General features: G+C 38.0%; 1 protein-coding gene across 1 annotated transcript in view; it reads left to right on the top strand.

The window, feature by feature from the left end:
- TBC1D32 (TBC1 domain family member 32) overlaps window positions 1-21,728 on the top strand; it is an 86,976-nt gene that overhangs the window by 10,953 nt on the left and 54,295 nt on the right. Inside the window, exons 7-20 of the mRNA XM_031054064.2 lie at window positions 476-554; window positions 661-761; window positions 846-907; window positions 1,390-1,534; window positions 2,260-2,319; window positions 3,767-3,866; window positions 4,168-4,305; window positions 5,629-5,721; window positions 5,960-6,102; window positions 10,607-10,734; window positions 11,821-12,022; window positions 18,990-19,072; window positions 20,752-20,890; window positions 21,568-21,655. Coding sequence (XP_030909924.2) covers window positions 476-554; window positions 661-761; window positions 846-907; window positions 1,390-1,534; window positions 2,260-2,319; window positions 3,767-3,866; window positions 4,168-4,305; window positions 5,629-5,721; window positions 5,960-6,102; window positions 10,607-10,734; window positions 11,821-12,022; window positions 18,990-19,072; window positions 20,752-20,890; window positions 21,568-21,655 — 1,561 coding nt within the window. The remainder of the gene's footprint in view (window positions 1-475; window positions 555-660; window positions 762-845; window positions 908-1,389; window positions 1,535-2,259; window positions 2,320-3,766; window positions 3,867-4,167; window positions 4,306-5,628; window positions 5,722-5,959; window positions 6,103-10,606; window positions 10,735-11,820; window positions 12,023-18,989; window positions 19,073-20,751; window positions 20,891-21,567; window positions 21,656-21,728) is intronic.

The raw sequence follows: 21,728 nt of genomic DNA, 5'->3' as shown, positions 1-21,728 counted from the left end.
CAGCTACTTAAACTGCTTTTAGATTATTTATTATGCCAGTTAAGTCTTTAATTTCTTTGACTTCTAAAGTGATTACCAAATTAATAGGAAAGTTGCCTCAGCTGTTGTCATGCACTTCTCTGTCATAGTAGAAAGTGTACTGTTTATTTTAAAACAGTGCTAGTTACAAGTCACTAGCATGTTTGATAATATAAAAACATTAATGCTAATGGAAAATTACATCAGTATACCCTGATCTAGTTATTTGTATTGCAGTGAGACTTTGGTGCTGTCAGTTAAAGTATTCAAATAAAATTTCCTTTAGACTGGTGGTTTCTGTTGTCTGAAACTGTGTATTTTCATGAACTGTGCTTAACATCTGTGCATATCAGAGCAATATCTATTAAGAATAATGCCACTACATATTGATTATTGTGCAATAATAATACACAGTTACATGGCTATTTAATAAATTGCTTGCTTTTTTCTCTCTTAGGAAAAAATTCTTAGGTTCTATGCAAAAGCCTTTTCTTCTTCTCCATTTAATATGACAAGAGATGTGTATACAAGTTTAGGTATGTACATTTAATTATATTTAAGACTTCATGATTCATGTGCAGTATAGTCTGTTTTGCCACTAGTTTCATGGAGGTTTTTTTTTTTGTTTCTCTTGTTTTTTAGCAAAACATTTGGAGTTGTATTTTCTTTCTGAAGAATATTCTCTCCGTATTTCAGCTGGTCTGGATGTATCTAATCCAGATATAGATCGTTTACTTAGAAAGGTATAAATAAACTCTCTATACCTTTTTATAATTACTAAAACATCATGCATTATTTATTTTTAAATTTTAATAATTATGTTTCAGGTCCGCCTTTTAAATGAGTACCAAAAGGAAGCTCCGTCTTCGTGGATTCGGCATCCAGAAAAGTATGTTACCTGCAAAAATCTGTCACTGTTTCTTAATTTAATGACTTCTGACATATAATTAGATGCATGTAATTGCTTAGCAAAGGGTTAATTACAAGATACATAATGACTGGTCAGTGGCATAATAGGGAAGTTGTATAGGAATAATTATGGGTCATATTAAGCTGCTCATTTAGCTTTTGAAGCATTCCAAGTGTTTTTTAACAAAAATAATTTGAATCTGTATTAAGAAGTGACAACTGTAGGACTTGGTACTTACAAAACATGAAATAATTTAGGAGAGTACGTATGTTAATACTAGTTTTATTCATGGTAATACTAAGGATGAATATTCTTACAAGATCAAGTTAAAGATTATGTTGATATTTATGATTTATCTGAACAGCAAGGTTTTACAAGAAATTTTTTTCACTGGGTATTACTGGTAGAAAGATTTATGTAATTTTTGATTTCTGCTAATTTTTTTCTATTTGTGCCGTAAGGTACATGGAAGAAGTAGTAGATACTACCTTCTCACTTTTGTCAGTAAACCACGAGCCTGATCATCCTGCCTCTTCAGATTTTTTGAGTCCAGTCTACTTCATGGCCTTGCTAGATATCAAAGCAGTATGGTTTAAAAAGTGGACGGTAAGCAAAAAATCTCCAACCCAGCAACCCATGACTTGTTCATGTCTGACATGTGTTTTGAAAAGTTTGATTTATGACTGTTATTATCACAGACCCATTGTGTCCTGATAACAACCTATATGTAGGTTGTAATTAAGGAAGTCTGGAGGTTTTTTTTAGGCGTTTATGTCCTTTGCCCTTTAACGCTACTGTCTGCCTCCATTTCTATTCAGTTAATAGTTTTCATAAGAATTCTGAGAGTTTACTGTGCTTAGTGACTTCAGTCCCTTTTGTCATGACCAACTGACAGCCATCAAAAGATATGAGTATTTTTCTGGAAGAAATGATGAACATGAAAGTACAGTTGCATATATGATACGCCCTACACAACTTGCTAAACTCCAGAGGACATTAGAGCTTTTTCCAGCCTACCATGTGTAAAATTATAGTGTAGGAATTACATGGCTATGCCAGAGCATGTAATCTAACATTTCAGTGTGGTTATTGTTTACTGCATATTCTGCTACATATTTTTCTAATGACATTTTTTTTGTCATCCTAAATGTACTGCAAACAAAAGACTCAGTTGAGTATAATTTGGTTTACGCAATCTGGAGTTCAACACATTAAATATGTATTGTGCACAGGATCCCTAATAGAACAGAATTGGGGATAATTTTACTTTTTAATTAAAAAATAAAACTTACATGTTTGCAGGTGACATCAGGTTGTCTTTGTCATTTTAGCATGCGTATTACAGCAGAGCAGTGGTACTTAGGCTTTTGGAACAGAAATACAAATCTTTGGTAAGTATTTCCCAAGGTAAATTTATCTGGAACTTTATCTGGAACTTCCTGCTCTGCACATTGTGGTTTGAACATGTGTTTTCCTTTTTTTCTGTATTGTCAGAGCTATCCCACATTGTTTAGCTAGATAAGCCCTTTGGATTTTCAAAATTTATTTTTAAATTCTTTTTGCTTAAATTACTTACTGTTAAATGCAAAGAAGGGTGTGTGACCAGCTCTGAATAAGAGGAAATTTGGATGTTTTATAGCAGGTGTTTAATTAGGATTATTATTTCTTAATTCCTGATGTTACATTCATAGTCAGAATTATTTCAGACAATGTATAAAATACCAAACGGTGCATGAAAAAACATCACAAAACCTCTATTCTGAATTTGGGTTTTTTGATGGAAGTAAACTAAAAAACCACCAATGTGTTCTTAAAGTTGTGATACAAAGCATTAAGGATTCAAAGATAAACTGAGAAAATTTCTTTAGTAATGGAGGTGTTAATCCTGTTGCGTATTCTGTATGGGCAAATGTCTTCAGTGGGATAGACCTGTCATTCATGTCAGTAAGACCAATACAGATGTGAGCTCAATTCATATTGACAGGACTTTGGCTATGTTTTGTAAAATCTAGTAGTACAGATGAAATATAATGTAAGATGTATGTGACTGATAAAACCTTAAGATGGGAGACAAGGATACAGACAACTATAATAGCTGTTTGTCTTTATCTGTATGCGTAGAGCAGAGCATAGAATAAAGTGTGTTCCATGCAACAAAAAGTTTATAATAGGAGTTCCGTGAGCAGGGTAGTTTAATTTACAAGCATAGAGTAAACGTCCAATTATTTTTTTTATTATGTATGTCTGTATACTTTATTTACACTTGTGAGTAAATCTTAGAAGCTCCAAACTGTAATAAATCAAAAATGTACTTTTTTTCTTGATATATCTATGATTCTTTTCTAAATCCATGCTGATAATTTTTACACTTTTATATTCATTGATTAGATGACAGTGCTATGATAACTATACAACACTCCTGTAAAGAACAGTAATAGCACTGAGAGCACCCAACAATTAAACCTACAGTTTAGTAAGTGTGTTCAAGGCAAAGTTTTTCATGTGTTGACAATAAAAATATTCCACAGTAACAGCAATATGGCAATCACAGATTGCCATCAACTTCACAAAATACTTTCATTATTTTCTGTACTCTTTTTCATAGACTGTCTTAATGCTTATAGAGCTAGTAGTGTGATAATGTAATAATAATTGTAATGTGTTTTAATCCTGTGAAATTTTGCCTCCTCTGGTTAACTCATCCAAAGTACTGAAACATGAGGTATTTGCTGTGAAGTGGCTGTTCAGGTTTTTGTGTTAAAGGACAATACTTGGATACAAGAGAGAAAGATGTTGTAAAATATCAGGTATTTTATTATTTTGTGCATTTCTTCACAGATAAACGCAGCTGTCCAGCAATGTCTTGATTATTTTGAGTCTTGCAAGGCACGAGTTAATAAAAATTCCAGTGTGAGTGACTTCTCCCATCAGTCTTGTAGTGAGTATCTTTGCACGGCTTGCATTGTATGCACATACATCCACATTCTCTAGGTACTGGAGTATGCTACCTCAAGAGAAAGACATTCTATCTGTTCTTTTTATTCCCAAAATATTGTATATATGTCTTTTGAGAGAGAACTAATAGCGGTGATTAAGTAACACCAGTTACTTAAGCTAAGCTGTCTGTCTTTATATACCAAATGATCCATATTATGTTGCAGGTAATAGCTAGGTATTGTGAAGTAAACTAGTGAAGAATCAAGTTCTAATTTGTTTCTTTTTTTTTTGTATTGCTAAAGGTGATGAGCAGAACTTTTCTTACACTGGACAAGAATTGCAGTATGTTTATTTTGTTCATTCACTGTGCCTTTTAGGAAGATTGTTGATCTATAAGCAAGGGCAAAATCTCTTTCCAGTACAGCTGAAAAATAAAAAAGGTAAGAGGAGGGCTGAGGAAAATGGGAGCTGTTGTGAAACATTTTATCCATACTTGATATGCTTCTACTGCAACATTGTGGACATTATAGGACAGTACTCTGTTCAATAATTCAGTACCTGGAAACCTTTCCTAAAAGATAGTACGGGTAACTTTGAGCATCTACACAGTTTCTTTGATGGATGTGGTTGAATAGATTGCTTTTTGTCCTTATGTTTAATATGTTAATTTCATGTTGAAGGAGTTGGATTAGTATGGGATTCAGTTTTTCTAGGTATGAATAATAACTTCCATTGAACTATCAATATAATTGATTGGAAGAGAGACATATCCAGAGACCAAAACTGTTTTTCAGGTGTGAAAACCAGTATTTCAAGCTAATTGTGCATTGAAAATGATTGCTCTGAGCTTAACCTAATAATGAAAACAATGGTAGAGGAAAAGGTGGTACCTGTGGAACAGGTGTGTTAATAAGGACAGAAGGTAAGAGATGGAAGAGCTGTTGGACACCCAGCGAAATTTGCATTATGTACGGTTGGCAAATACAAGTGTGTGAGGATTGTAGGGTTCCATTACATTAATATCTCTATTAATTTAGTGTAGAATTCAAAACATTGCTGTATACTAATTCTGAGACTTTTGAAGGTATTTTTCCCTCTGGTTTGAGGATCAGGACTTAATAGGTGCAACAGAGCAGTTGTGAAGAAGAAATATCTAATATAAGGCTTTTGTCATTTCCCTGTACAAGACTATTCAAGCAATGATCCATTGATGATGTTTTTTTTTTCCTTTCCCCTACAAAAGTAACAATCTCAGTCTTCTTAAGTGTCCTTCTCGACCTCATAGATAGCAATGCTTTCCTCAGAAATTGTCTGATTTATTAGCATAATTACGTTAAAGTCAGAGCAATAGTTCCCAGCCGACATTTAGCTACACGTTTTTGTTTCAGACCTGAGGAAGAGTTGTCTGACAGCTTGTCTCTTTTCCAGTTGCTTCACTTAATCCAATAGCAAGGTAGCGCTTTGTCCTACAGCTGTGTCTGTTCAATATTCTCAAATGTTTGCTGCCATTTTTTTTTTAAGGGAAGACTTGATAAAATTGCAATTGGCTAAATTGGGAGCAAGATGAAGGCTTCTAAATTGATCATGAAATACTTCGGTAGAATCCCAGGGACGTGCGTGTCCTTTACCACTTGTACTTATGTTGATTTCTTCAATATAGCAAGAAAATGTTTACCATGTATTTACAAAATCCATTTGATTTGTGAAATTAAAGTTGCACATTAATTTGCAGAGGACTTTCTTTTTTTTTTTTTCTTTAATAGATCGTGTATCCATAACTGATCTGTTGGTATTGTTTACTGAGCTTATTTATTACTCTCCAAGTTACCCAAAGACAGCTTTGGCAGGGGATACAGGTAAATGCTTGTTTTTTAATATATGCTAATTATAATGAGGCACCTGGTAACTTCTTGTGCAGTTTTTAATTTGGGTCTGTTATTTGTGAAGATTTTTCTTTTCCCTTTCTCCCTTACCTTTCTGCTCTCTGTGTTAAATCAGTACTTAGCAAAATTGTAATTCAGAAGCATGTATATAAGCCATATAGATATGTCTGTGTAAGCTAAAATATAAATAAATACTTCTTGTGTTCACCAGACGATTATTCTCCAGCAAGTCTTGTTATGGAGATTCTGCAAGTTTTTTGTGATCAGACAGGATGTGCTGCTGAATGTTTATATGCAGATGCAGTGATAGATGCCCTGCTTCGTCCTGTTCAAAGTGTACTGAGTGGCACAGAGGTTTGTAGAAATCTTACAAATAATTTTTAAATCTGTAGAATATTACATTTTTCTGTATTTTCAATGTGTAAGATCCATTTAGTCAAATGGTAACTTCTGTAGTATTTTCTGCATTTGCTGTTATAGTATGCCTTAAATAGCACAGGCTGTTATGATTGATCTGGCAAACTCAGCTTTCTTGAAATCATGTGAATAGTAACAAAAAATCTAATGTGGTGAGTGAGACTGTTCCCTCAGGAAAACCATATAGCTTATTTTAATTTTTTTTCACTTCTGCTGTCTTTTGGATATTTCTTGGGTGCTTATTTACTCTATCTGCTATTTAAAAGGCATCATGCATTTATTTCTTTTTAATTCAAATAGCAGCTTGAAGCAAAGTATTCTTAATAACAGTATATGTAAAATATGTAATTCTTCATGGAAAAGTATTACTTTCTGAATTGGTAAAAGCAAGATTGTTTTTTGTTGTTGCTGTTGTCTTTTCCTGAATTGGTAAAAGCAAGATTTTTTTTTGTTGTTATTGTTGCTTTTTTCTAAAACATTTCTGTAAGAATTGTAAAAATGTTGAGAAACATTACCTCTAGGTGTTTAAAAGTGAAGTTACAGTTTTAGATTGTTGTATTATTTTTGTTTTGACTGAGATAATTTAATTGATCTAGGTAACTTTAAGTCTCAAGAAAAAGGCCTGACATAACTGGAGGAGCCTGACCTGTCTCACATAAAGAGACTTTGAGAGAAATGAATGCTGAGAATTTCTGAATTTACTTCCTGAGACTCATGCTTGCAAAGAGTCTGGGTCCCCAACTTAAATACCTCAGCTAGATTCTTTAAGTTGAATTTTGTCAGAATCTTTCTAATTATATTTTCAGAGCAGTTTGTTTGTTTTTCAGAAAAAATTCTTTGTATTTTAATTCCTGAAAGCAATTTTAGCTGTAGAGGAATATTCCAGTGCTGTTTCAAAAGTGTAAAAAAATGAATTTCCAAGTAAATATTTTAAAGTATGTGTTTACAAGAGAATATAGGGATGGGACAAGGGAGAATGGTTTTAAACTGGAAGAGAGTAGACGTAGATTAGAGTTCTTTATTGTGAAAAAAATTCCTTAGTGTGAGGGCAGTGAGATGCCAGAACAGGTTGCCCAGAGAAGCTGTGGCTACCACATCCTTTCAAGGCCAGGTTGCATGGGACTTTGAGCAACCTGGTCTATTGGGAGGTGACCCTTCCTGTGGCAGGAGGATTGGAACTAGATGACCTTTGAGGTCACTTCCAACCCAAACCATTTGAAGCTTAAAACCATAGTCCTGCAAAAACTTGACCATGGAAATAATTTAGCACTTCTGTGGGTATCTGTACTGAATACAGTAGCATTATTTATACATTTCATTATAAGCTTATCTATGGATCCTTCTGCATGATTAATACTTAAAGTTGTCTTGTTTTTACCATACTTTCCAAAATTTAGTGCAAATTTTTTCAAGTAGGCTGAGCCTATGAATACTTTGGACACAGTGAAACTTGAAAATCATACAAAGGCAATACTCCATTGATTTGCTGTGATGGGGTCTCTGTAGTTATATGGTATGCTAAAGAATGTGCAACTGTAGCCTTTATTATACATTAGTAATTAAAAAAAGAAAACATTTTAATATTTAACAGTTTCTTATTTTCATTTTTTTTTGTTTCTGCCATGCTCAGCTGTCTCTCATAGGTAGATGAACTCAACAAATTGTAAGCCCTCCTGTGACTTAATAACTCGTTTGTTTAAAAAAAGTAGATCATGTGTAGGAATACTTAATGCACAGTAGCTGTAGTAGATTCGTTATGTGTCATGAATCTGGAATGTCACATCTGTTCTAACAAAGGTGCAAATTTTTTGTATTGCACCTGGCAAACCTATAGCTAGAAAGGTAGACCAAGTCAGAGTGATCTTCTTCCTCTTTTACAAGAATTTTAACTGGTTTTGCTCCCCAGCCAAGCCATTGTCACTTCTTAGACACCCAGAAATCCTAATGCTGGATACTAGTACTGGACCATGTCTGTCTCAAAGGGAAGGATATGGCCATGCATGCATCTTTCCTCAGCTGGGGCTGTGGAGTGGGTAGCACTAGATCTGCATATAGGCCTAATGAGCAAATGCTGTTATTTTACGTTTGAGCTTTGAATTCACTCAGATATGTGTAAGCCTCACTTGGTTTTTAAGCAGAGTAGTATTGCGTATTTGTGGGGTTAGAGGAAGAAACTCATCTGAGAGCAGGAGTTGTCAGAAGGATCAGTTTCTGGGCAGCAGTATTGACCTTTTGGGCTCCGTAGCCTCAGAGTTGCTGCTGAAGCATAGCTGGTGCAGAACATTGGATTCACATTTTAAATAAACAAAGTACTGTGTTTTGGATTTTCTTTTGGTGCTGCACAAAGAAAACAAATGAACAGTCTTAAAGAAACTGACAGCGCAGTGTGTCCTTTCTTAGAATCCTGAACAATGATACCCAGTAACTGAAAAAAATAACAGGTCAGGGAGATTTTTAACCATCACTGAAAATTTTAACTATAAAACAAAATCAAAATTTTGTTTTTCTCATGGGTTACTTTGATCGCTGGCATTAATAATAAATTTTTTAAATTTTAAAGTAGGAAGGCTGTTTTTCCTCTGCACTATATAAAATGTAGAGCTCCCTGTAAGAGGAGAAGCAGGAGCATTTAAAAAATAATTTGTCTTGTGAGTCCAGCTGTCCTTCGTGAATAGCAGAAGAGTAGGAAAGCTTTAAACAGCAGACTTCAGGAGAGTGGTATTTAATTCCCTATTCTGACATACTAGATACTTAACAAGTGTTAATGGGAGCAGTTACCCTCCCTAGCTCATCCTTGCCACAAAGTCATTTCACTGTTGACTCCACTCTGTAGTTCTGGGTGTGGACATGGGGAAACTACCAAAGAGGACTTCTCACTTTGAAAACCATCCTTCTCCTTTTAAGAACGTTTATGCATAAATCCTAGGAATTTGGAGTGTTTCTCAGTCCCTGGATGAGAGGGTACACTCTGGCTAAGTCATGACTCTATAGTTGAGGCACATGGACAGTAACAGAGTTTTAGTGAGCACCTTTAGGAAACTGTAAGTCCTGCAGAATTACAGCTACTTTTCTGCTGTCAGGCCTTGGCACATCTTCCTCCTGACTTCCCCTCGTGTGGGCTTCGAAGCCTAGGCTCAAAGGCAGCATAGGTAATGCTGTGGGTTTGCAGCCTTCAAGTTAACCATTTTAGAAAGCTCTGCTAGGAAGACTCAGCAGAGTTCTCCCCAGTGACTACTCTTAATAGGGTTCAGTGTGGACTCATCACAGGAGTGGCTTTTAAGATTACATTCTTCTCTTTCCCTGCCTATACTATGGTAGTAGCAGCAAGGAAGCCTCCTGTCCATTAATCTGCACCTTAACCCACAGACTATGATTTCTTTGGTTGTTTTACCTCAGACCTGCCTTGTCACTAAAAATCTGGTTGCGTGGTGAGCACTGTACTTTGACTCTGGTTGTTCTTTCTGGAGCTGACCCTAACTCAGTGACTTGGTTTCCTAGCTTAACCTTGAACCTTCCTCATCACTGTGGAGGGAATCTAGACTGTTGGGTGAACCTGGTTACTATGACTGGACCTTGTCTGCTGACCTTGTTTGGGTATGGTGGGACTATGCGCATCCGATGGCAAGCCATTGCCTCTGCCTGCCTCATTATCATGCTTGGCTTCTGGCTTCTTGTTCCTTGGATTCTGCCCTTGCTGCTCCGTGACAGGTTCTTCATGGAACATCCATGTTCTGCTTGTCTACCATGGGACATACGGACTTCACTTACTAAAAAGCAGTGGCTTTGATTTGGATTTAACCTTGGTTTCATTAATCATAGTACCATACCGGACAGTCTGAATCTCAGTGTTAAATGTTCAGGTTGCTTGATTACAGTCTAGTTATAGCTCTACAATACTCTGAGGTGAATAAGAAATTGGTAGAAGACATTTGCTTTGCTGTAGTGGGGGAGAATCTCCTCATGATTCCAAAGCAAACGGCTGTTTCAGCCTACTGCAGCCTACAAGTGAAGTGAATGCAAATGATCTTGGAAACTTGAATTCCATTTCTAGCCAAAAAGTTGTCAATGCTTATGCAGCAACAAACAAGTAAGAATGTTTCTTGTCTTGATTCACGTGTTCTTAAACTCCTAGATGGCGTATCAGAGCCTTTTCATATTCGTGTGGGAAAAGAGAAAAAGGAGTTCAGAAATGTTTGTTTTCTGTATCTGTGCAATCTTTGGACTCCTGCCATAATCATTAAAAGTGATGATTACTGCCATTTGTGATGAAGATTTCTATATGATGGTGATGGGCTGTTTACTTATTTTGTTTAAGCGATTAAGCAGGCGTAGGAGAGGTAGCCTTTAGGTTTTGCATACATAAGCCAGACTTGAATAAACAGCTTTCACAAAAGTATTTAATTTAAAACTTTCTCTTGTTTTCTTTTTTAATTCCGAATAGGTGTATTTGAATTGTCTTGAAACCACTTTAATTGATGTAGCTGATATTTTGGCAAGGATTGCTGCTGTAGATGATGGTCTTTCTTTTCTTCTTCATGGAGAAAATGAAAAAACTGCCAAAAAAGATAGGTAAGAGTGCTTTAATGAATGGCATTAGTGAGTACTTTAATGCATTAGATTAATCTTATGAGATTTATTTTCTCTTTTCTCATTTATCTGTAACATTATGTGTTTTGTTTGGAGTAAAATACCTGATTATCAAGTAAAGTAGTAAGTGATGTATCAGGGAGATGTGTATAACCAGGTGAAATGACAATTTAAAGAAATACTTTTATAAAGAGAGATTTCAACAGTTCTTGTTTTTCTTATTCATGTGAGAGCTTTCCTTTCTCTGAATATATTTCCACTGTATTTATAGTGCTACTACTGAGGTCAAAGGCTTTTCTTCTCTGTTTTTTGTTTGGTTTTTTTTAGAATAAATATTAATAATCAGTTTATTTAAAGAATAGATTTAATATAGCGTTCACTTTTCAATACATCTGGTAAAGACAGATCTTCTATCTGAAGCTGACATTTGTAACACTGTACCTAACTAAGACCTGTGTGATGCTGTGGGCAGTATATTGTTATCTGATGCTAAAACTTAAAACGGGACAGGAAAATTGAGACTAGCCTTTAAAAATAGCTAAGCTGCAGGTGATGAAAATGTTTGGAATATGTCTTCTAAGTGGATGAATCTCAGAAGTTGCTTGTTTTTATGGGGGGTTGGAAGTAAGAGAAAGTATTTTGAAAAAGAGTTGTCCCTTGTATTGCAAACCTAGAAGACTTCAAAGTGATATCTCAGATAGGAAAAAAGAGGAAAAAGGACAAATATTGACTTGTAGTGATATCCTTAACACTGATTAAGCAGAAGCTAAAATGACTGTCTTGTTACTCTTGCCAACTGGACTCTTAAACACACACAGTCTGTAGTTCATGGCCATGTGGGATTGTTGGAAGGCAATGGATGCATTTTTGCTTTATGTAGACCTGTAGCCAAAGTAAAATCACTTCCTGTAGATTTCTTTCCTTCTGCCTGGTGCCACAAGTTATGACATAGTGGATCATAGTTTTTTTTCCCCCTAGAAAAAATTGAATAAGTTTGGTCAGAGGTTTTATCTCAAGCTTTATTGATGACTACAAAACAGCATTTTAAAAGTGTTATTTTATTTCTAGTCCTACAGCTGTTCATGTAATTGTTCAGTTTACAAAGAAACTTCTTCATGACGACATTTCTCTTCTATCTGGATCCGAGCTTTTGCCAGTTGTTAAAGGAGCTTTCATTTTTGTATGCCGTCAGATGTACAGAACGTGTGAAGGCCTGCAGGTGCTAATTCCTTATGGCTTGCATGTATCTATGGGAGAGGCCTGGAAAAAGGTAAATCTTGTTTTGGACTAGGAAAATTGGAAAAAAAAATTTGAGAGATTCAGCTTATTCAGTAGTTGTACTTTGCTTCAGGTTGCTTATGTTTAAGTAGTGAGGTAGTGCTTAGGATTGTTCTAAAAATAAAGTTCTACTTTTTCAGATTTTTCTATTTGAACCTAGCAGAAGCTTTGTTTGAGACTTGATGCCTTAAGATTAACCCAGAAACAATCAAGGTGGAAAGACCATTGTTCTTGATGCTGAAGGTTATTCGCTGTCATGATAGCCAGTGTCCACCACAGCTCTTGACTTCTCTCTTGATTTGGGAAATATTGAAAGGAAAAACTCCCGAGATGTAGTCTTAGTAATTTGTAGATTAAACTAGTTCATTCTGGTGGGAGATATGGAGGAAAAAAAAAGGGAGATTCCAAATATTTGACTTAAATAGCACTGAAATGCTCTGAAGAAACCATAATAAGTGCTGGGTAAGAGTTCTTGCTTACCTATGTACTTAGACATCTTATGAAGTGTAGACTCTGTACTGTACTTCAGCTTCAGTTTGATTGCAAGTCCACTAAGAGCTTGGATCTAACAGTTCTGAGTAATCTGCTTTCTGTTATAAATTTACTGAAAAAGTTATATAGATCTCTGCTTTATTCACTATTCTATTTTCAATTGTTCTGATAGCCAAGTGAAGTGTGAAAATTCTTATCTGTTATAAAAATTTAGTTAAGATGGAAAAATGATAGCAGATGCTTCAAGATTAGTTTTCAAAAAGTTGACAGTGAAGTAAAATTTAAACAAATGTTTGAATCCTTAAGGTTATTATTTTCATGCGAGGAAGTGGGAGAGAGATTAAATGCAAAGGAGAGAAAATGAATCAGCTGTTCTTCCTGTCAAATGTTGTATGCTTTTATTACAGTTAGAAATTTTAATAACTACAGTTGCAATTTAAACTGAGGCAGAAAACATTAGAAAGATGAAACATGAACAGAAGAGAGTCTTAAACCACCACCACTACCTTAAACCAGGGTATTTCTCACTGTTTTTGTATATTAATATTATCATGAATGCATACTTTTTACTTAATTTGCAGTCATAATTCCGTCACAATGAGCTCTTGTTTCTCATCAGAGAGCACTGGTTTTGGAACTTACTTTCTTCTTTGCATTGAGAACTTTAGGATCTTGTTGAATTACGGAGTTTGGTTCTCTTGAATCGTGCTGTAATTTACATAACTCAGCAATCTGTCTGTTGTGTGGCAAGTCAGTCTTCCTTGAACTAACCTGTTAGTCTGTTTGATGTTTATCACAGGCAAACCATTAGATGCTTTTGATGGGCATTTCCAGTTATTTGCTCTAAAGCACAACAGCATTTACACATGCACAAAAGACTTCTTTGCACATGAAAAACTTTTATTATGGTGTAGAACATAGTTTAGACAAATTGTTTTGACACATACAAGATACGTAGGCTGAATGTGCTGAATTAAAAAAAAATGAAACATTTAACTGACAAAAGGCCCTTTCTTCATGCACTTTGGAGATCAAATTGAGACTGAAATGGAATCTGCATATTCAGGACTTCAAGAATTGACAAATTGTTACAGGGAAGTCACATTTTGAGCTTTGCCATCTTGATTATTTTTTAAAATTATTTTCTGTCATTGTTCGATTTTAAAACATCTGCTGTTTATAAAATGTTGTGCCATTTATAGCGTAGCAAAAATGGTGGATTTTTGAATCTATCCAAGCAGCAGTGACAATTATTTACTGGATAGAGTGCTAATTTGTTTCCTCCTCTTTTACACATCTCCTGGAGTCTTAAGACTGATGGAGAAGCAACTTTTTAGCAGTTTCTACTGGAATTCTGGGACAGAATTTGTACAGATGGTAATAAAAGGGGAACTCAACAGATCCAGGACAATTGACTATTTTGATAGAAGAATCTTTTGTATATTTATTAAATCACATTTATAAGAGAGTAGATTGATGACTAAGGTTTTTCATTTGAGTGGTGCAGTTTGCTTTAGTCTCTGGAAACATAAAGCCACTTAAATCAGTCATCTGAAATAAACAGTGTTTTTCACACCAATTATTTTCAAATATGATTTCAATAACAAACCTCGCCAAATATAAAGGCATGTGTAGAGCTACATAGATAAATATATATACACACAAATATAAATAAATTTATATAATTTATAAATACAAATTGTCAGAATTACTTAATTTGTTGACTCCAGAGGCTGTTATTTCTATTACCTGTGACAGAAGTGAAGAGTTAGAATCATAGAATCATAGAATAGTTAGGATTGGAAAGGACCTCAAGATCATCTAGTTCCAACACCCCTGCCATGGGTAGGGACACCTCACACTAAACCATATTACCCAAGGCTTCATCCAACCTGGTCTTGAACACCTCCAGGGATGGAGCATTCACTACCTCCAAGGGCAACCCATTCCAGTACCTCACCACCCCAACAGTAAAGAATTTCTTCCTTATATCCAGTCTAAACCCCTGCTGTTTTAAGTTTGAACCCATTACCCCTTGTCCTATCACTACAGTCCCTAATGAATAGTCCCTCACCAGCATCCCTGTAGGCCCCCTTCAGATACTGGAAGGCTGCTATGAGGTCTCCACGCAGCCTTCTCTTCTCCAGGCTGAACAGCCTCAACTTTCTCAGCCTGTCTTCATATGGGAAGTGCTCCAGTCCCCTGATCATCCTCGTGGCCCTCCTCTGGACTTGTTCTAACAGTACCATGTCCTTTTTATGTTGAGGACACCAGAACTGCACACAGTACTCCAAGTGAGGTCTCAGGAGAGCAGAGTAGAGGGGCAGTATCACCTCCTTTGACCTGCTGGTCACGCTCCTCTTGATGCAGCCCAGGATACGGTTGGCTTTCTGGGCTGTGAGTGGACACTGCTGGATCATGTTCATTTTCTCATTGACTAACACCCCCCAGTCCTTCTCCGCAGGACTGCCATGAATTTCCTTTTTGCCTGTAGCTGTGCCTGGGATTGCTCCGACGCAGATGTAGGACCTTGCACTTGGCATGGTTAAACTTCATGAGGTTGGCATCAGCCCACCTCACAAGTGTGTCAAGGTCCGTCTGAATGGCATTCCTTCCCTCTAGCGTATCAACAGAAGCACACAGCTTGGTGTCATTGGCTAACTTGCACACAGCTTGGTGTCATTGGCTAACTTGCTGAGGGCACACTCAATTCCATTGTCCATGTTAGCGACAAAGATATTAAACAAGACCGGTCCCAACGCTGATCCCTGAGGGACACCACTCGTTACTGATCTCCAGCTAGACATTTAACCGTTGACCACAACTCTTTGAGTGCGACCATCCATCCGGTTCTTTATCCACCGAGTGGTCCACCTATCAAATTGATGACACTCCAATTTAGAGACAAGGATGTCATGTGGGACAGTGTCGAACACTTTGCACAAGTCCAGGTGGATGACGTCAACTGCTCCACCCCTGTCCATCACTTTTGTAGCCCCGTCATAGAAGGCCACCAAATTGGTCAGGCAGAATTTTCCCCTAGTGAAGCCATGTTGGCTGTCACCAAGCACCTTTTTCTTTTTCATGTGCCCTAGCATGCCTTCCAAGAGAATCTGCTCCCAGATTTTGCCAGGCACAGAGGTGAGACTGACTGGTCTGTAATTCCCCAGGTCATCCATTTTCCCCTTCTTGAAAATGGGAGTTATATTTCCCTTTTTCCAGTCATCAGGAACTTCACCTGTCTGCCATGATTTTTCAAATATGATGGCCAGTGGCTTTGCAACTTCATTTGCCAGCTCCTTCAGGACCCGCGAATGGATTTCATCAGGTCCCATTGACTTGTGTACATTCAGGTTCTTAAGATGGTCTTGAACCAGATCCTCATGTACAGTGGGCCCAAGGTCTGTTTTCACAGTCCCTGCATCAGCCCTCCAAGACTTGGGTGCTGCGGTCAGAGCCTTTGCCAGTGAAGACCGAGGCAAAGAAGCCATTCAGAACCTCAGCCTTCTCCAAGTCCTGTGTAGCCAGTTCTCCCGAAAGCGTCTGGAGGGGGCCTACATTGTCCTTAGTCTGTTTTTTAGCTGCTACATACCTATAAAATCCCTTCCTGTTATCTTTAATATCCCTTGCCAAGTTTAGCTCCAATTGGGCCTTATCTTTCCTAACTTGGTCCCAAAGTACCCTGACAACATCCCTGTATTCATCCCAGGCCACCTGTCCTTGTTTCCACCTATTATAAGCCTCCTTTTTCTTGTTGATTTTTCTCAGCAGCTTCTCATCCATCCAAGGAGGTCTCCTGGCCCTCCTGCTGCACTTTCTTCTGGTCAGGATGTAACACTCTTGAGCCTGTAGCAGGTGATCCTTGAATGTTAACCAAGAGTCTTGGTCCCCCTTGCCCTCTAGGGCTATATCCCATGGAACCTTGCTAAGCAGGTTCCTGAAGAGCCCAAAGTCTGCTCTCTTGAAGTCCAGGGCAGTGAGCTTACTGCAGGCTCTTCTCACTGTCTTGAGGACCTCGAATTTGACCATCTCGTGATCACTGCATCCAGGATTTCCCTGGAGAGTCACATTTCCCACGAGCCCTTCCCTGCTGGTGAGCACGAAGTCAAGCAGGGCACGTCTCCTCGTTGGCTCCTTTATTGCTTGCAGAAGGAAGCTGTCTTCCACACAATCAAGAAACCTCCTGGATTGCTTGTGCCGGGCCGTACCGTTGCCCCAACAGATGTTAGGGTGGTTGAAATCCCCCATGAGAACAAGGGCCTGTGAGTGTGAGGCTTTTCCTATTTGTCTGTAGAGTTCTTCATCCACAGATTCCTCTTGATCAGGCAGTCTGTAACATATCCCCACAGTAATGTGTCCCATCACCGATTTTCCCTTAACCATGACCCACAAACTTTCTGTTAACTGCTCACCTGTCCCCAGACAGAGTTCCATATGCTCCAGCCTGTCCCTAACATAAAGGGCAACTTCCCCTCTCTTTCTGCTGGGCCTGTCTTTTCTAAAAAGCCTATAACCTTCCATTCCAACACTCCTGTCAAAGGAGCCATCCCACCATGTTTCGGTGATGCCTGTTATATCATAGCCCCGTAGATGTGCCCACATCTCTAATTCCTCTTGTTTATTCCCCATGCTATGGGCATTTGTATAGAGGCATCTGATCCGAGCTCCAAATGAAGCCGGCTCAGTGGCTGGAGCGGCTAGAATATTACTACATTGCTCAGAGTATTTATTATAGGTGCTGGCAGCTGACTGGGTGTGTTGGGATGGAATGATGCTCCCCTCCCCCAACACAACTAGTTTAAAGCATCCTTGACAAGTCTGGCAAGCCTCCCAGCAAAGCCACTCTTCCCTTTCTTTATCAGAGCAGTTCCACCAGGCCCCAGTAGGCCTGGCCTACAAATGTGGGCCCCATGTCCAAGACACCCAAACCCTTGACTATGACACCACCCTTTTAACCATTTATTAACCTGTCCAATCCTCCTTGCCTTTGGAAGGTCCTCCCCTGTGTCTTGGAGAATTAGCAAAAAGACTATCTGAGCTCCAGAACCCCTGACCACCTCTCCCCGAGCTCTGTAGTCCTTCTTTATACTCAGGCTATCACTAACACCCACATGGATCACTAGAAATGGGTGACAGTCAGTGGGACTTACTAGAGCAGGCAGCTTCTCTGCAACATCCCTGATCCGTGCCCCAGGTAGGCAACACACCTCCTTTGCAACTGGGTCAGGCCGACAGATGAGCGCTTCTGTCCCTTTCAAGGCAGAGTCCCCTACTACTACAACCCGCCGCTTTTTCCTGGTGGCACCAGTAGAGATCTTCTGTACCAGTGCACCAGCTGGCTGTTTCTGATGCAAGTGCTTTTCCTCATCAGCCCCTTGCAGGACAGCAAAGCGGTTCTGGGTGGGTAGAGCAGATTTAGGAGGAAGCCCCTTGCTTTTAATTGCTCTCTTCCTCCTTTTGTTCTTTTTTTTTGTTACTAATTCCCAGCTTCCCTGATCAACAGCCTCCTTCTTTCCTCCATGAGTTAGAGGGGAATCTTGAGGCCCCTGTGCTGTTTGGGCCTGGAGCAAGCAGTCCTGCTTCCTCTCAGCTTCCCTGACATCTTGCAGCTTACTGACAGCATCCCGTATCTCAGCCACCTGCTGGAGGAGGACCTCCATCAGGGAGCAGTGAGCGCAGCCCTGCCCATTCTGCACCTTTCCCTCACAAGACCAGTGCAGGCACTCTCTACACTCCGAGCTCTGCACCCCAACCTCCCCACTTACCGGCTCTGTCTGGGTGCCTACACTGGCCACCACCGGGGCAGCCAAGGCAGAGCTCCCAGACCGGACCCTGGTCATACGGCGAGTGCTCACCATCCCGCTCGCCTGCCCACGCAAACTACCTCGACCTGCCCTGTTTGCCTGCTGTGTTCACCAGCTCCTGTTCGCCGCGCTCCCTGGGTAGATTTTTAACCACTCACAGTTGGTGCCCCTCCTCCAGTCTCCGCCCTCGGTGAGTCACCTCCTCGTGGTAGCTGAGCTCTTGGGCAAGTCCTGTTGAGGACTTGAGGCTCCCTCCTCAGTGGCTTTTGTCGCTCTGTGGTGAGGCTTCTGGATGCTGATCTCCCCTGGCTCCGCTCCAGTGTTATAGGTGTCCTTTCTCAAGCCACCCCCCTCAGCAAGTGAGTTGCTTTATTTATTGTTTTTTTAACAATATTAAAGTTAAAAAGAGGAGTTTTAGAATTTTAATAAAAATGTAATAGCTTTAAAACGGTTTATACTCAAGGAAGAAAAAAGTGCCAAACTTTTCTGTAATAAAAAATGTAGTGAAATAGGGTATACTGTGCCAAAGGCTAAACTACAACCTGTTCACTGTTTTGTTTTGGTTTTTTTTTTCTTAAACATATAACAAGAATATCTGGAGTTTAAAAATGGCGTAAATAAACAGTAAGTAGGTATTTATTTGTTTTTGATTTTATTTCACAGATGAGTTTGCTTTCAGAAAGAGTACCAACTCCTGTAACTGGTGTGGACTTAATTTCATCAATAAGTCTAGAGTCAAAAAACAGGTAAGTTGATACTTAATTTATACCCATGCATAAGTGCTGAGCCACACACTGACTCTTTATCCACAACTGAGGCCATCTTAATTACCCTGCTTTTTTGTTTGTTTTTTTTTCCAAAAGCATAGTGGTTGGTAGAGTGAAGTCGTCCTGGCATAGGCCTTAGTAGAGTTACAGAATTGTTCTTGAGCTTTCACAACTTTCTTGGCTTACAGAATTGTGTTTAATTTATATAAAATTGACTTATGGTTGATTTTGACTACAGAAATCGGCTTGATGAACATGTTAATTAGAAAGCATAAAACAAAGTGCCCGTCAGAGTTTATCTGATGGGTTTAATGTGGTGTTAGTTTACAATGCTGTTCTGCCGAAGGGTATCGGACACCTTCACAATATTATGTAGCAAAAAATGCCTTATGCATATTAAGTGAAAGTCATCCTTCCTTTTATACAAAAACTTAATGTCCTTTTATAGAAGTTTGTGTGTATTAGGTTGAGAAATAACAGTTATTTGTGACCCTGAAAATTCATGGTGATATTGGTGTTAGTGCAGCACCTAGTTAATGAACTAGATTCTTGTTTATACTTTACTATAAAGTTCATGTATAATTTGAAAAGATGTCTCAACAGCTCTAGTCTGTGATGGTGACATGTGAACTGGTTATAGCAACTTAAATCCAGAGGCAAAAAGAAAGCTAGGGTGCAGAGCTCTGACTGTGAAGGCTATTACTAGTCATTACCAGAGACATAAATAAAATTTTTTCCTAGTATCTAGATTTTTCATTTAACTGTGGAACGAGATAGCTGGGTCTTTTCTGGGTGAAATTTTTGCTTCTGAACATGACATGGCAGGGGTTCTGCAGAAGTGATTAAAGCTTGGGGTAATGGATGACTGCTATGAGGAAAGCTGCATGCTGCTTACTGGTGAGAGAAGTCAAAAATGAGGAATGAGAACAGAACTCAAGATGAGAATCCACTTAGCAGGTGCTCTTAGAGAAGCAGAATCACAAGAGCCTAATGGTACCTGCAGGGATGGTACGTAGTCAAAGATGATGTAATTGCTTCTCTTTTCTTTATGGGGGGTAGAATATTTTGTAGGGCAGAGGATATAATCATATTTCATTCTTGCAATTGCTGTCCTTCCTGCCATGCCTGTAGAAAATAGGTTCCATTTATTGTTGTTAGTACATGAGTGTATTTTCTTTATATATAGCATTTTAGTTTCATAATTCTGTACTCATTTTTAGAAGGTGCTTTATTTCCTTTAATGTTTTTTAGTTCCTTATAGTCTTCTTATGTTGGTGAGAAACTCTGTCCATTTTGCTAGTTTGTAACTGCCACATTAAAATCTCAAGAATTGTCTAAAGTCAGATAGTAAGTCATAAGTGTATTTAAAGATGGCATAGATCTTTTGGGTTCCGCATTACATCATCTTTCTATTACGTGTTCCTATTTAACCATAGTTTTGCCAGGATGAGTGTGAATGTTTGTACAAAATACAGTCTAATACGTAAGTTTCCCAAATGCTTTTTTTTAAAACCAACGTAAATGTTGTAAACATAGAGTAAGCATAGAGTCTAGGAAATGAAGTGGTGGTGTTTTTCAGGGTTAGAAATTGTAGTCTTAATTCTTTTTCCCTTGCTTTTTTACATATCTTTTAAAATTATTACTTTCTACTCTTGCAGTTTGTTATGGGAAGAGACTTTGTTAGATGCCTTGCTAAGTTTTTCTGCCACACCCAAAGGACTGTTTCTGCTTCATAGTACAGGTGCCATGAATGACTGTGTGAACTTTATATTCAGCAGTTTATCAAAGAAACTCCAGGTAAGCATTACAGAGTCTGTCTGTACAATTTTACTTTCTTTAGTGACTATAATAAAATAAAAAAGGAAGAAACTAGTACAAAAAAGAAAACCCAGAAGCCACTTTACCACTTTTTTTTCTCCCCGAAAATGAATTTAAATGCAGCTCATCTTTGATATTTGTACTACATTAATTTAAGTTTATACAGTGTTACTCATCTTCAGATATAGAGACATTTATTTTCAGACTTTTTACTGTAAAGTTTGAAGTGCTAGGATTTTTATTTTTACTTTTTTTAAGTGCAAAATTTTTTTTACCACCTTGTTAGATGTTAAATCTAGATATGTTAGACAGTACTTGAAATGCACGTATCAGGAGAAGAAAGGTGATGTTACAGGCATCTTAGTGAATGTGTGCAAAAGCCATGATACCAATGTTTTTATTCGTTGCTGGTGTTGCATGTCTCAGCCATAGTATTTTGTATTTAAATTTTTAGAAGATACTTGATAAAGATGTTTGCTTTGGAATCTAACCCTGATAAGTCTTTAGAGGCTAGTTTCTCTGAACTGTTCAAGTCTAACCATATAGTGGATTAAATTCTGTAAACAGGTGTAGGAAAGATCAATATTTAAGAGATCATTGGAGAGTTTCATGCCCTCTGGATAACTAACACTGAGCTTTATATATGTTACTAACAGGCAAATGAATATGAAGAGTTTGGTACTAAAGTGATTATTACACAAATGGCAACAACACCATCAGGTGCAGTAGCTCTGCAAAGTTCAGGTAAATTGAAGAATGGTATTATTATGAATATTTACCTGCTATGGTCTTGCATAGTGGAAAAAGACAGTGAGAA

This window comes from Melopsittacus undulatus, chromosome 3 (assembly GCF_012275295.1).
Source record: "Melopsittacus undulatus isolate bMelUnd1 chromosome 3, bMelUnd1.mat.Z, whole genome shotgun sequence".
Lineage (NCBI taxonomy): Eukaryota > Metazoa > Chordata > Aves > Psittaciformes > Psittaculidae > Melopsittacus > Melopsittacus undulatus.
Note: the sequence above shows the minus strand (reverse complement) of the source record. Positions and strands in the feature narration are given on the sequence as shown.